The 14,837-nt window shown below is 45.9% G+C and overlaps 1 protein-coding gene across 3 annotated transcripts in view; it reads left to right on the forward strand.

Moving 5' to 3' along the window:
- CAMSAP3 (calmodulin regulated spectrin associated protein family member 3) overlaps positions 1-14,837 on the forward strand; it is a 38,853-nt gene that overhangs the window by 17,020 nt on the left and 6,996 nt on the right. Inside the window, exons 3-12 of one of the 3 annotated variants that reach the window (XM_081938800.1) lie at positions 1,612-1,746; positions 2,737-2,835; positions 4,714-4,761; positions 6,550-6,688; positions 6,789-6,928; positions 7,387-7,480; positions 8,371-8,419; positions 10,399-10,472; positions 11,213-11,285; positions 12,878-14,591. In XM_081938800.1, the coding sequence (XP_081794926.1) occupies positions 1,612-1,746; positions 2,737-2,835; positions 4,714-4,761; positions 6,550-6,688; positions 6,789-6,928; positions 7,387-7,480; positions 8,371-8,419; positions 10,399-10,472; positions 11,213-11,285; positions 12,878-14,591 (2,565 nt within the window). Of the gene's footprint in view, positions 1-1,611; positions 1,747-2,736; positions 2,836-4,713; positions 4,762-6,549; positions 6,689-6,788; positions 6,929-7,386; positions 7,481-8,370; positions 8,420-10,395; positions 10,473-11,212; positions 11,286-12,877; positions 14,592-14,837 lie in introns of all 3 variants that reach the window. The other 2 variants (XM_081938802.1, XM_081938801.1) reach the window with 2 other exon arrangements.

Below are 14,837 nucleotides of genomic sequence, written 5' to 3' on the forward strand. Positions count from 1 at the left end.
TTGATAATTGTCTTATTTTACATTTCACAGTAGAATTCAAATTCAAAATTCATGCCCATTTTTAAACAAATTGCCAACTTGATGAAGTAATGGGGAACAAATAAACTTGGGAAAACTGAAACTAAGAGAAATTGAACAAGTAGGAATCACTTGTTTGTTTGGTTAATTAAATTTCTTGAGTAAATGCTTTATTTGGACAAGTTTCCATTTGTTGATGCTATGCTGTAGGCAGCAAACTTGTTTTTTTCTTTACATTGTGTAGATATTGTACCAGATGTTTAAATGACAGGAGCTGTAATATTGGAGAAATATTGAACTCGTTTACTCTAGAGTGGCAGTGAGCAACAAAATAAAAATCTGGGATTTATCCCACCAATGATTATCAGTCTTTCATTTTTTTCTTTAGTAGAATGCCTTTGGTAATTGGGTTATTTGGTTATTATGTTCTCAGTGAGGCTTTGAAGAGTTGTTACTTCTGGATCAGCATTTCTTGGCTCTGATGTTTTGTTGAGCAGTGTTGAGAGACTTTGTATTCAAGATTCTGGAGGATTGGCAGATGGCATATCTAATGATTTTACCCAAGTTTTTTTTTTCTTAACTGTATTAAAATCTTTAAATGGCCAACCTAAGATATAGGTAGCAGTGGGATTAAGATGGAAATTCTTCAAATCAAACAGAAAGGATTGTGGTGTTGCCATACTTTTGCAAAGATTTGGTCCTTTGCAATTTGTGTCTGGTGTGTTAGTCATATTTGATTAACCTTCCAAACATTTTTGAAGTTCCTTATGTCAGACTTAATTTTTAATTATGGAAAATTCTATTCAGATAGTTTTAAGTGACTTGCTTAAACCATATGACTTTGAGCTGAGGTGGCACAGTGGTTAGAGTGCAGTACTGCAGGCTACTTCAGCTGACTGCTAGCTGCAGTTTGGCAGATCGAATCTCACTAGGCTGAAGGTTGACTCATCCTTCTATCCTTCCAAGGTGGATAAAATGAGGACCCAGATTGTTGGGGGCAAAATGCTGACTCTATAAACTGCTTAGAGAAGGCTGTAAAAACACTGTGAAGTGGTATATAAGTCTAAGTGCTATTGCTATTGAGATGAATAATTTGACAAAAGGTTTTTTTTCCAAGTATATCAGATGTACCAGGCAGTGTTTGACAAAGATTGGGTTTTCAACCTTTATTGTTGAAAGTACAGTATGGAAGAGTGAGAGAATCTGGTTTTTGATCTGCTGTATGTTGGTTTAATATTTTTATGGTTGTATTAAGTAGGGTATTTTGAAAAAGTTATAGGGGTCAGAAATGTGAATGTGTTGTTGAATTATAGTCTGAAAATTTAGAGCCTATTGAGTGATAAGCATTTTAAGGCTATTCCTGCTCCAGATTTACGTTCAGTTGAGATACGGAAGACCAGCGTGGTAAAGAGAGATTAAGCTTGCTTCTATTACAGGTCAGATCATTCTCTCTTCTGGTGTTATTTCATACTCTGTAAGATAGTGCCAGATGTGTGCATATGTGACTCCCATTCGTGGGGTACGGGTGCCCTTATGAGTACTGTAGTTTTTCTGATTACATTTTTCTCTATTTTTTCCCTGCTTGACTTGTAGGGGGCACACCTGGCATTAATTGACTCTCTGATGACAGCATTTGCATTGGAAGCCACCAGCTCATTAAGTGTTGCATTGGGCATTGAGCCAGCAACTGTCTCCTGGGACCAGAAACTGCTACGCTGGATAGATATGGTATTAAATGTTCATTCATTTGCATTCTTTCTCTTTTATCTGCATCCAAGGAGCTTATGCATGGGGACATCCCATTTTCTGCACACACTAATCCATGTGACAGAGGCTAGATAGAACAAATTTAAGATGTGCCTCCTTAACCCAAGTACATGCTATTGATGACATGTAAAATTCAACGCTAGGTTAACTATGGTTGGGTTACTTACCCATCTAATTCTGTTCTTGATTTGTGAGATTAAAATTATTAACCCCCCTCCCCCCTTTCCCCCTTTCTTCAGCCCAGCCTGGAAGTTGAAAAGGCTCAGGTTGTGAAGGTTAAGGGCAGGGCAAGGAACAATGGCAGAAGACTGCACTTCATCTCAAGAGTATGGGAAAGGGAAAAAAATACAATAAAGCTAATCCTCGACTCACAATTAAGCTCAAAATTTCTGTTGTTAAGTGAAACATTTGTTAAGTGAGTTTCACCCCATTTTACGACTTTTCTGACCACAGTTGTTAAGTGAATCACTTAACAATTGATAAGTTAGTAACCCGGTTGCTAAGTGAACCTGGCTTCCCCATTGACTTTGCTTGTCAGAAGGTCGCAAAAGGGGATCACGTGACCCCAGGACACAGCAATGGTCATAAATATGAATCAGTTGCCGAGCATTTGAATGTTGACCACGGGATCGTCATGGGGATGCTGCAAAGGTCGTCACTATCTGCAAACGGTCATAAGTCACAATTTTCAGTGCCATCCTAACTTTGAACGGCCACTAAGTGAACTGTCGTAAGTCAAGGACTGCCTGTACAAAATTACTCTTAGAATATCTCCTCCTGAGAAAGATGATGGGAAAAAAAATGTGGATGAACTGAAATCAGGGAAAGCCACAAGGGCCCATGGTTTAGGACCAGGATAAGGAGAAAAGGGGATGAGGAGGGAAGGAACCCATTCCTGGCCCATTGTTTGTGTTGCGTGTTTGCAAATGATTCCTTGTTGCCGCCCTGCAGATAATTCACAAGATACAACAGACGGCGGAACAGGAATCCTCTCAGCGTTCAGCTTCTGGAACCGATGGCCAGTCTCCAGCATCCTGTAGTGGTCCCAAGGTGTGGGTGCTTTGCTGCTATGGCTGCCTTCCTGAGAGAAGCAGGGAGGGGTGGTGGGAGTGGCGCTCAGACACTGGCTTAACTTGGGGTGGCAGCAATAAGAGGCACTGCTGCATTCATCATCGAAAGAGTTTTCCCCACACTGGATTTGTTATGTTGTCCCTTCACCATTGCCTTAGAGCAGGAGTCTGTAAACTTGGCAGCTTTAAGACTTGTGGACTTCAACTCCCAGAATTCCCCAGCCAGCTGGCTGGGGAATTCTGGGAGTTGAAATCCACAAGTCTTAAAGCTGCCAAGTTTACAGACTCCTGCCTTAGAGATAGCGTTTGTTTCCTTCCTCCTCTTGGAAGGGGGTGTGTGTCTCTCTTTCTCTCTCACCCGCCCACTTGTAACGCCAAAGCCACTCTGATTGGGGTTAACGTCCTGTCTTGCCCTGTGGGTGGCCCGCTTGACTGCCAGCAAATGCTGACCATTTATTCCTCCCCCCCACCGCAAGCTGTTCAGTGAGGCTGGCTGGCTCTGCTGGGCTGAACTATTGAGCAATGGGGAGTAGATGAGGGGCAATCCTGTTTCCATTCCTGGTGGGCTCAGTGCCCCCCCTCCCCAGTTCAACGGCCTCTTTGGTTGCCTGTGCTGAATACAGTCGAGTTGTGGTATGTGACCGAGCTGTCTTTTTCTGCATCTCTCTCCTCTTCTCCCTATGGCCTCTCTCCTTCCTCTGCTTCAGTGTCCCACCAGGTGGTACTGGAAACTGGTTCCTGTAAGTGGGTGGCTTTATTTATTATCTCCCTGCTGCCTTGGCTCCTGTGCTGCATGCCAGGGGGGACCCAGAGCAAAGGATGCTGGGGGTCTAGGACCCTGGGACAGAGGTCCCTGTGTAGTTCTTTATCTAGAGCTTCCCTTGGAGAAGATTTTGGGTGACTTGGTCGGTCTGTTTCGACAGGCACCAATCCCCTAAACGGAGACATGATGGGGGTAGAGGGGATGCCTGCGGGTAGGGAGTCAGAGAGTTCCCATAGGAGACTCCAGCTGCTGGGATGCTGGTATATCCCAGCATCCTTTGTTCTCTCACCCTCCTCCTTCCATTCACAATCTGTACCTGCTTTGGTCTCTCTTAGCTCCCTGTGTCCTCCTCTCTGGGGGCCCTGGAGGAAGAGGTTATCCGTTGCATACCATATAGGTGGATTCATATATGCCTTCATTTTCTGCCTTGATTACACAGCCTTCGCGGGGTTACAGGTGTTTGGGTGGGGAGTCTAATGCCCTGGTTTCAGAGCTCAACAGAAAGCCCACCTGTCATTTATGGTGAGGGGTTAAGAGATAGCCAGAGCAGGGCAGTTCATGCTTGGAGCTGCCAGTAGGAACCGCATGCTAGTTACCTGGCATGTCTTTTCCCTTTTTCCCCTTTGTGTTGCCTTCTGCCCCCTCCTCCCCTTTGCTTGCTGCCCTGCTGCACGTGGTGCAGCTAAATAAAGGCTTAGAGCAGTCTTTTTCTAATTTGAAGACTTTAAAAGATGTGTGGACTTCAATTCCCAGAATTCCCCAGTCAGCAATTCTTGGGGGTTGTGGAGTCCACACATTTTAAAGTTGCTAAGTTTGAAGAACAACAGAGGAGTGTCTCCCCAGAGAGTCTGTTGAGATCCAGTGTGTTGGTATTTAGGAGGTGGGGGTCATCCGGAAGGCATAGGGGCTTCCCAAGATTTCAAGTGCATGCCGGGAAGGGTTCCTCTAGCTCAGGCCCAAGTTAAATACTGGTGGCCCCTTCCCCACATCAGGGACCCCCTTCCCCAGCCTTGCAAGGCAGCAACCCTTCCCTTCTCTCTCCCTCCTGGTGGGTGCATTGATCAGGCTCTCTCTTTTCTTTGCTGTTGCATCCAGCATGCCATCGCTTTTTGTTTGAAGGAGTCGGGGAATAAGCCTCCTGTGGTAATGTATCCATCAACGTGCTCACCTGCCCCCACCCCCACCTGCACCACTTTGCCATCCACTTGGGTTGCTGTTCTTGAACTTCTGGCTGTTCCTGCTGCAATGGGTCTCCCCTTTTCCCCCCAACCTGCTTGGGTTTCTCAAGAGCTTTCCCTTGCCCCCTCCTATCTTTTTCCAGCTGTTTTTAATCTACGGCCAGACCAATCCACAACTTCCTTGGTTGGCTACAGATGTTCATGGCTGTTGGCCTTATGTCCTTCTTGGAACCGAGGACTGTAATGATTTTGCATCTCTTTAGGAATTTAGAAACTTTGGAATTTTGGGGGTGCCTTTTCATTGTCCGTGAGATGCCTTATTACTCAAAACTATTTCTGTATTCTCTCCAGAGTTATAAGAGACAATCAAATTTTAGGAAGACCACCTACAGGTGCATATTTTTCATCGATTTAATCTCTGCATACTCTAGCTCCCACCCCACACCTGCACTATGACCCCTTTTTGTCCTTGGTAGCCAGATGAGATGTCTCTAGTTTCTCCCCATCTTCTTTTCTGGAGGAGATATCTAGAAAAACAGGCCAGAAGAAGGATTTCCTTTCTGAATTCCCTGATTCTGCGGGTTATGGAGAGCAGGAGGTTGTTCTCCAAAGCTTGCAATTCTTAGATGCCACCCAGGAGTTCTGTTGATCCTCCCTCCAGCTCATTTCAGCAGGAATGGAGGTGTCCCATTTGCTTCCTTTTATTTCTCCTCCTCTTTGCTGGCCTGCTGAGTATCTCTGTCTGCCTGTCTGTGTCCCTCCCTCCTTCCTTCCCTCCTTCCTTCCTTCCTTCCCCTCCTTGCCATGTGCACTCTTGATGTGTGGCCTGCCCTGCTCTGTGTGTGTCTCTGCTGGTAGTGTTGCCTTTGTTGTCTTGTGTGCTGCGTCCTGGGGTTGAGGACAAGCATATACAGAGTGGTAAAGGATAGTATATCATTTTCTAAGCGGGTGGGGATGATGGAGGAACTGACAACTGGGCCTTCCGCCTTTCCCTTATCTCCAAAGCCAATCGTTCCAGTTGGACTTTGTGGTGTTACAGTCCACCCTGTTTCAGCCTAGAAGTCACTCTGATGGTTAGCCAGGCTACCTGGGAATTTGGGGGCTTTTAATGTTACGCAGATATAGGGCATCTGCTTGCAAAAGGCTGGTCTAGCCTTTGGGACAAAGCCTGGGATCTGGCCTCCCTTGGACTACATAGTGGGAAAGGATTCTTGTTCTTCAGGACAGGGGTCTCCAACCTTGGCATGTTTAAGACCTGTGGACTTCAACTCCCAGAATTCCTCAGCCAGCTTTGCTGGCTGAGGAATTCTGGGAGTTGAAGTCCACAGGTCTTAAACTTGACAAAGTTGGAGAACCTTGCTTTAGGATCATTCAGAAGTGTCAGTAATGGCTGAGTCCTTCTTCTGCTTGCCGTCTCTGTTGCCTTTCGAGGGGCTCCTGCAAAGTTCTTGCTTGCCCATCTCTCCCTGCTTTTATATCATGTCTCTTTCCCTGCATGCAGTTTGCTCTTGGCATCCAGAGGAGGGGAATACTGTATTTGGGGAGGGGGAGGGGGCTTGATTTCAGCTGGTCCTTTACCCCACTGGGAACTCTCCCTGGTAGCTTCTGTGAAGGCTGCTGCATGAGACCAGAGGAGCTTCGAACATTGGGCATGGAGACGGGAGGGCATTGTTCCAGCTTCCCTGGCACATGGAACTAAAACCCCACTATCATGGCTTTGAATTCTCCTTCCATTTTTTTTGGTCCTGCTCAGATCCGCTATCGGAAGGATAAAGCATTGCCCAAACAGACACCGTGTTTCCCTGCCATCACAGGAATAAAGGACTTGGCCAGCGGAGGGGCCATTGCGGCCACAATCCACTACTATTGCCCGCAGCTCATACGCCTTGAAGGTGAGCGACTGAGTGGAAGGAGGGGGCAACCCTTCAGAGTCACGAGATGAATGGCTCCCCGTTCCTTTTGCTACTAACCTCCTTGTCTGCTTCCTGGTAGATGTGTGCCTGAAGGAGACCATGTCGGTGGCAGACAGCTTGTATAACCTGCAGCTGATCCAGGGCTTTTCTTCAGATTATTTGGGTGGTTCCTGTTTCCTCTCACTGGAGGACCTGCTCTACATGCCACCACTGCTAAGGGTGAGTCCTGGGACTGGCTGGAGAACCGAAAGCTCTCCTACTTGAGAGGCAAAAGGGTGCAGGAAGGAGTCTTGTCTAATTGAAGGAAGAGGAGCAAATGGCTGCCCTGGCCCAGTGGGGAAGTTCCAGAAAAGTTCCTCTTCCTGTGGAGCAAGTGGGGATTATTGCTTTGTACCGGCACTCAGCCTGTCTTGCCCAAATAAATCTTGGCCGACGTCTCAAGCCACATTAACCAAAAGCTGGTTGTGCAGAAACAATGAGGCCCTTTTAAGGTAGAGGTTGGAGTGGTGCTGGGAGGGGACAAAAAAGAAGTTTGGGTGCGAAGATGGCATTGCTACCCGCTTTGCTTGTCGCCTTTGCTGCTATAGGGCAGAGATCCCAGGGCTTCCTTCCTGCTCCAATTCAAGCCAAGGGAGAAAAAAGCGAGCCTTGACTCACTTCCTGCTTTGCTTCCCCAGGTCAATGTGGGAGTATTCCTGGCTGAATTGTTTCTGTGCTTTGAGGTAGTAAAGCCAGATTTTGTGTGTCCAAAGGAACTGCCAAGAGTTCAAGGTAAGAAGATAGTATGTCCATTCACCACAATTCCTGGGACTTATAAAAAAAAATATATCTTCACGAGAGAACCATTTGTCTCTTCCCAACTACCAGGCCTTTCCTGTCTTGTAATGTAGAACCTGCTATCGTGCAGGGCAGGTTATGCAAAACGAGATAGTAGGCGGGCACATTAAGTTAATGTGTCTCTGAATATGAAGAAGTGGATATTGAAAGGGGGGGGGGGAAGGTAAAGGCTGTTGGAAGATGAAGGAGGATATGCCAACATTGTCACTGTAACCAGCTGAATTGCATATTTTCACATTTCTTGCAGCTCTTCAACAGATGCTGCTCCTTAAAAAAAAACCAAAACATTCAGGCTCCCAAGTTTTAGGGGGAGGTGGGGTCAGGGAGTCAATCACAGATTGTATATTTTTTCTTAGGGTTCTAAACCTGAAAATAACAGGTTTTCTGTTTTCTAATAGGGAGGCCAAAGCAAAGCATAAGTATCCGAAACATCCCAGAGCAGTTTCATATTTGGTATACCACAGGGTGAATCCCTGTCTAACTGGAGCAAATCTGCGGTAATATAGCCAACCAGTGTCTAGGGTACATGCACATCCCCACAGCTATAATTTGGCACTTGATAGGGGACGATCACTGTTGCTCCTTTTGCCAAGTCTACATTCCAGCTAGAGTAACAGCAAAGCCACTGTGATCTGGCACGGCTCCATTCTGGAACAATGGCCTCCTTTCTGAGCTGAGATCAGAGCAGCCTTCTTTCCTGTGTCTGGGTACAGGTGGCTGATACTTCCTCCCTCTTCTGACCTTCTATCAGTGCAATTGTCCGTTTGAATTCTTTGCTTTTTCCTCTTCTCTGCTCTTGCAGTAAAAGTGCTGATTTCTTTCAGATTCCCCTGGCCTGAATGATGCCTCAACACCAAATAGTGGGAAGAACAGGTGAGTGAGTCCTTGATCTTTCCACCTGCAGTTACCCCTGTGTTACATGTGTCCTGTCTCCCCTGTGCTGGGAGTGGGTGGCTAGGATTCTGTGTATTTGGAAGCAACATTGAGGATTTCTAAAGACACAGAGAATGGAATGCAGCGGCTAAGTGGCTAAGACACTGAGCTTGTCGATCAGAAAGGTCGGCAGTTCGAATCCCTAGTGCCGTGTAACGGAGGGAGCTCACATTACTTGTCCCAGCTTCTGCCAACCTAGCAGTTCGAAAGCATGTAAAAATGCAAGTAGAAAAAAATAGGGGCCACCACTGATGGGAAGGTAACAGCGTTCTGTGCGCCTTTGGCATGTAGTCGGCCGGCCACATGACCACGGAGAACGTCTTCAGACAGCCTGGCTCTTTGGCTTTGAAACAGAGATGAGTACCGCCCCCTAGAGCCGGGAATGAGTAGCACATATGTGCAAGGAGAACCTTTACCTTAAAGACACAGAGAATGGATTGTATCCCAGGAGTAAATCCTTTCCCGCAAAGTAGTTGTATGTCTAATTATTAAACAAAGAAACTTAACAAAACAACAGTTCTTCCTTGTCGTCCCCTGCTAAGGGTTCTGATTATATATGTACCTTGGTGAGGGTTGATTCAGCCATTTTGAGTGGCATTACCTGGAAAGGTAGAGAGCAGGCAGTGTGTCTATAATTGGTTTGCCCTCAGACCACCCCCCCCCCCCCCCCCCGGTCAGTGGTTGTTGCACTATCACTAGTCTAATTCAAATGCTGTGTTAGACTCTGGGAACATGCATTGCATATTACAAATGGTGCTTGTGAGTTCCCAAGATTAAATATATAACAGGTTTTAAATTAAAATGACTAAAATCTGACTGGATTTCCAAATCTTGCCAGATTTTGGCCCTTTTGTTTTTCTTTATTTTAGTACTGTGCCAAAGACTCCATGCACTCTATTGATCCCTGGATCATCTGTTGAAACCTTTACTAAAGACAATCTTCCGTTTGTAATCCGTCCAAGTACCTTTTGAGTTGTGGCTATTTCAGAGCCTGGTTTGTCACTTGAGAAGTGGCACTCATCCAGGGTTCCAAAACTTGACTTTCCTGTTGATAGTTCGATGCTTCCCCCCCCCCCCTCCCCCCGGGCTTTTTACATGCTAGAAGTCTCTTCAAGTAAAATTGGATCTGGAAGGAGTTATTCCTGCTCTGAGGGTGGGGAGAACTCACTGTGTGTGTTATTGTGTGTTGATGCCTCCTCATGTTTCAAGCTGTGGAACCTGCCTTTGCTCCAGGGGAAAGAACTGAGTCTGGGATGTTCTGAAGTAAGAGTAGAGTGCTACTTGTTCTCACAAGATCTAACTCTTGAACAGGAGAGCCTCCTTGATATGCCTGGATTGAGTTGCATGGTTGGAGGAAAGATTCTTGGCCAACGCTGCAAATTGCTTCAGGCTGATAATTTTTTTTTTGAAGGACAGTGAAAACCTTTGATCTTATTTAGATCTCTGGCACAGCTCTCCTCTCGTTTGCAAGTTATGGGAATGCCTCTAGGCAGCAAATTAGAATAACTTGTTTCTGCAAGTCAATTCACTTTATCAAATGAATGAACTGATTGACTCTTCACCTAGACATATGTCATATTTATATACATATGTTGTGTATAGTAACTTTAGGATTGTTTAATCCCTTCTTGAGTTTTTTTTTGTCCCTCCTGCTTTCTCACCTTCTCTCGTCCCAGGTGTTTAAGTACCTCTGAGTATCCAGTTGCCACCCACAATTTGCTGTTTCTCTTTAGTTACTATATATATCTGTGAGCAGGGGGGTTAGAACTATTTTAGGGAGATTTGTTGCTTATTGGTGCAAATCCTGGATGTTAGTCCTATAATAATCAGGCTATCGTTCTGTCTTCCTGTGTGCAACATCCAGAAAAATTATCCCTCTTTTGATCCAATCTTTGCTTCTTGCTCTTGCTTTGCAGTAGCTCCCCTGTGTTCAGCTTGCGCCACCCACTGCTGCCTGGAGGACAGTCACAGTCACCGCTCTGTGGCTCCTTAGGTAAGATCTGGCTCCTTCTCTTCTTCGTCTTGCGGTTCCAGGTAACTTTCATGTAGATATAGAAAAAGCAAAGTTTTGTTGGAAGTACATGGTGTTAAGCCAGGCATAGCGGCTGTTAATTTTTTAAAAAAATCTTAAAAGGTTATCTTGATCTTGGCTTCCAGCATTTCCCGATGATCAGGTTGGTTTTGAATGCTCAGCGCTGGGTAGCCTTCCAGTGGTTCTGGGCTGTGGCTACACACAGGTCAGGGAAAATAAGAGGCACAGCAAGCTTGTTAGTTTAGTTGGGTGATAAGATTGTACTCCGCCAGGTGTTTTCAATTATGTAAAGCAATTGTGGCTTACTCCTTTGAACATTTTCCCACTAAGTTCAGCGACACTTCTAAACTTACATGTTTAAGATTGTACTGTATGCAAATCAACAGCCTTGGATTTTAATGAAATTCCAACCTCAAAAAATAATAATCAAGGAGAGTAAAATGACCGAAGATTGGCCAATCCTAGCATAATTGCGAAAGATACTTCTGCTAAAGTAGAATATTGTTGGCAGTTTCTCGATATTGCTTGTTTCTCCTTACGCTGATCTAATGGGAGAAATAAATGTCTTCCCAGTAACAATCCTCCTGAGATGCTTGCCATTCCTTTTCAAAGCAGGTCTTGACTCCAGCTACTAGAGAAAACCATTGTGTGATCTCCTTGGAGTTGTGCTTTGTTGTGACTTTCTGCCTTTGTGCACGTAGGTTCCCTGCATCATTCTACATCCATGTCCCAAGTAGAAGGCTTTGGTAAATCATGGAGCAAGAAGCAGCTCAGGTGAGAGGTGGGAGGAGGAACCGTGGATCATTTGCTGACACACCTGAAAAACTAGGAAGAGCTACCAGGAAGAATGCAGAACCGTTGATTAGGCAGCTGTTGATTAACCCCCGAGCAGTTTGTACAGTGGGGTGGCAAACGTTAGGCAATGAGGCAAGGAGGGAAAGAATAATAACAGTAAGGAAATTAACACAGAAATTAAGATGAAGTGAACTGGAATAATAGGAAGGAACTAAAAGACTAAATTACTAAAAGGCACCCAGTAATGCAGTTTTCTTAGCAAGTGGTTTCCATTTCCCACTCTAGCCTAAAGTCTTGGCATTCCCTGATGGCCTCCCTTCCGTGTCCTAAGTAGGAGTAATACCAAGGACATTAATTTCCCTTAAGCAAAGTTTGAGCCAAAAGGCAAAACGTAAGTGAATAATTGACAGTTAGTGGGGTATTTTAACAGCTGGTAATAGGTTCAGATTAATTTGGCTTAAGTCACCAATAAAGTTTTCTGCAAACTTGTAATTTTGAATATATTGGCATTCTGACAACATCCAGAATTCCCAGCTAGCATCTCTGTGATTATCTCGACACATCTGGAAGTGCTAGTTCAGGGATCTAAGATGGAGCAGAAACCAGAAGTGTTGTTCACAAGGTAGTTGTGTTGATCAACCCAAATAACATTAAGATACATGGACTCCAACTCCCAGAATTTCCCAGCCAGCAATCCGCTAAGATTGAGAAACATTGTGGTAAATACTGAACATCTTCAGAAAATAATTCTTAGTTAGGCCATTGAAAGATAAGTGGTGGCAAAGGCCATGCCGGTAAAGAATTAGGAACATTGAACTCCAAATGGTTAGACATGAGTTTGAACAAAGCCAAATCTAATTAATGTGGTTGTAGTTGTTCCAGTTGTAACGATTATTGCTTTTGTTGTTTTTAAGAAACAAAAATGATTTTGACTTTTATTAAGGTGGAAATAATTTAAATGATTTTTTTAAAAATGCAACTTTAATTATTAAAATGATGGAGTTCCTGTTTTCCCATTTTTAAAGTTGTACTTAGGGTTGGTTTGCATCTGTTTAAACTTTCTACCAATCATCCACAGTTAAACAGTTCAATTAATTAAAAATAACAGGAAGCAGGGTGGCAAATAATTAAATGTGAAAAATATCTGCCTTCCACTGCTCAATGAAAGCTAAATAAAATATTCTGCATATGTTGTCCTGCTTTCTAGTTAAGAGAGTAAACAAAACATTGTGTAGGTCACTGAAAGTTCTACCTGTGTCTGATACCAAAGCACCTTCCTTCCATGACCTCATCTCTGCGGCTTTTTCAGCTCATTAACAGTCACCTTCAGGCTTCCAAGTCCTTTTCCTTAAGTCTAGGAACTTTAAAACTATAACCTGGAATTCTCGGGAGGTATGAGGAACACTAGATATTTAGGGTAAGAGTCCCGTAGGATGTCATAGCTAGAGGTTTGGATATAGAATTGTGAAGAAGTAGCTATACAATGCTGGGGTGGAAGTTCAAATTGGACTTTCTCAGCCAATCCTTTCTGACCCTTAATATTCTCTCCTTTTTTCCTCCTTTTTTTCTAGCCATCCCTTGTCACAGGCGGTCTCATTCAGCATCCCTTTTGGCCTGGACAGTGATGTGGATATTGTGATGGGGAACCCGGTGGGCATCCTTCGTTCTGTCAGTTCTGACAGCCTGGCACCGACCCTCTATTCCTCCTTGCCTCGCTCTCCCCACCCATGGCCTACTGAGGCTGCCGAGGCCCCCAATGGATTAATAATGCCATCACTCCATGGGGCTGGACACAAAAATCAAGAGGGACCGGCTCTAGAGAACGGCTTAAATGATGGCTACCCTGACTTGCCCACCATTGAGGAAGCGCTGCAGATCATCCACAGCAGTGAACGCCTGGTCCCCGAGGGAGCCCCCGATGGCTTTTATTTGCACTCACCAGAGCCTCCTAGAACGTCTGTGCTGGAAAAGACTCCCCTGCCCACTGTTTACCGCTGCCATAACGGGCCCCCCAATGGTGCAGAACCCGTGCAAGAAGGTAGCCTGGACTCCGATGCTGAGGAGCCCTTGAGGCTTGCAGGAGGCCCCGATGATTCCACCTCAGGCGTGAGCTCCCTGAGTTCACAGCCAGAGAGCACTGCCTCCTCCGTCTCTGGGGTGCGCATGACCAGCTTTGCAGAACGCAAGAAGAAACTGGCAGCTACCGACAGCAAGTCCAGCGGGATCAGCTCTGAAGGCTCAGAAGCTGGTCAGGGGCCATCAGAAGAAAGCCCCGCCCAAAGCCCTGCCCTTAGCTCAGAAATGAGCCAGTTGAGTTCCCGGTTGGAGGAGAAGCGTCGGGCCATCGAGGCTCAGAAGAAACGCATAGAGGCTATATTTACCCGGCACCGTCAGCGCTTGGGCAAGAGTGCCTTCTTACAACTACAGAAGGCTCCTGACTCTCAGTCTGAGGATAGTCGACTTGCCCTGGAGGAGCGGCTTGCTCAGCTAGAGACCGAGGAAGAAGCTGGAAGCCCACGTACCCGTCTGGATAATAAACAGGTTACTTTCTCTCCTGATATCACCAAAGGGGGAGCGCTTGATGAGAATCTGGGTGATTACAACCGGGCAGTGGCCAAACTGAACACAGCTTTGAGCTCACTGCAGTTGGACATGCAGCGCCTGAGTGACCAACAGCAACGCCTCATGCATGAGAAGAAGCCTAGTGCACAAGCCTGGGTGATCCCAGCCCCAAGGACTGGCCGCGAGGGGGCTCCTCCCCGTTCTTCACTGGAAATGTCCTCCCCTTCCCCTTCCCCTTCCCGCAAACCTCGCTCACCCCAGCCCACACCCAAGAAGTCTCCGGCCCCCATGCCTCCCAAGAGTCCCAAACACACCCGGCCAGTTGAGCTAAAGCTGCCACCTCTCACACGAGTCCTGACGCCTCCTCACAACGTGGACAATCTTCCACACCTCCGCAAATTCTCCCCCAGCCAGGTTCCTGTGCAGACCCGTTCCTCCATCCATTTTGCTGAGGAGGTGCTGCCTGTGCCTGAGGTGGAAGCCCAGAATAATCTGCGGCCGGTGGCCTCTGTTCCTCCACAAGGAGGCAATGCTCGTGTTTCAGGTGATGGCACCAGTGATGTCTCCTCACCCAGTGATCGACACAGTAGCCTGATTGAAATCCCTCTGTCTAGCTTAAAAGGAGAGGAGGATGAAGATGTGGATGGGGATGACTCCCTGGAGGAATCAATTGCTGAGACTTTGGATTCTGAGCCCCGTTCAGGTCTGGGCTTCTTTTTTAAGGTGAGAATTGAAGTCACAATTCTTACCTACCTGACAGAGCTTTCTGCCTTCTGTAAAAGAGCTTCTGGGAGAAGGGAAGGAGGCTGGCTGGGGCTTCTGCTTAGATACCAGCAGTTCTGAGATGAACTTGGATGATCTGGGTATGTCAGATTCTGCCAAGGGAAGTGTGTCCCAAAATGCCACCTGCTTAAGCTTATTAGGTGGGAATTGTCAGACAAAGGATTTAAACTGTGTGAAGATGTGCAA

This window comes from Natrix helvetica (assembly GCF_964273705.1).
Source record: "Natrix helvetica genome assembly, chromosome: 1".
Lineage (NCBI taxonomy): Eukaryota > Metazoa > Chordata > Lepidosauria > Squamata > Natricidae > Natrix > Natrix helvetica.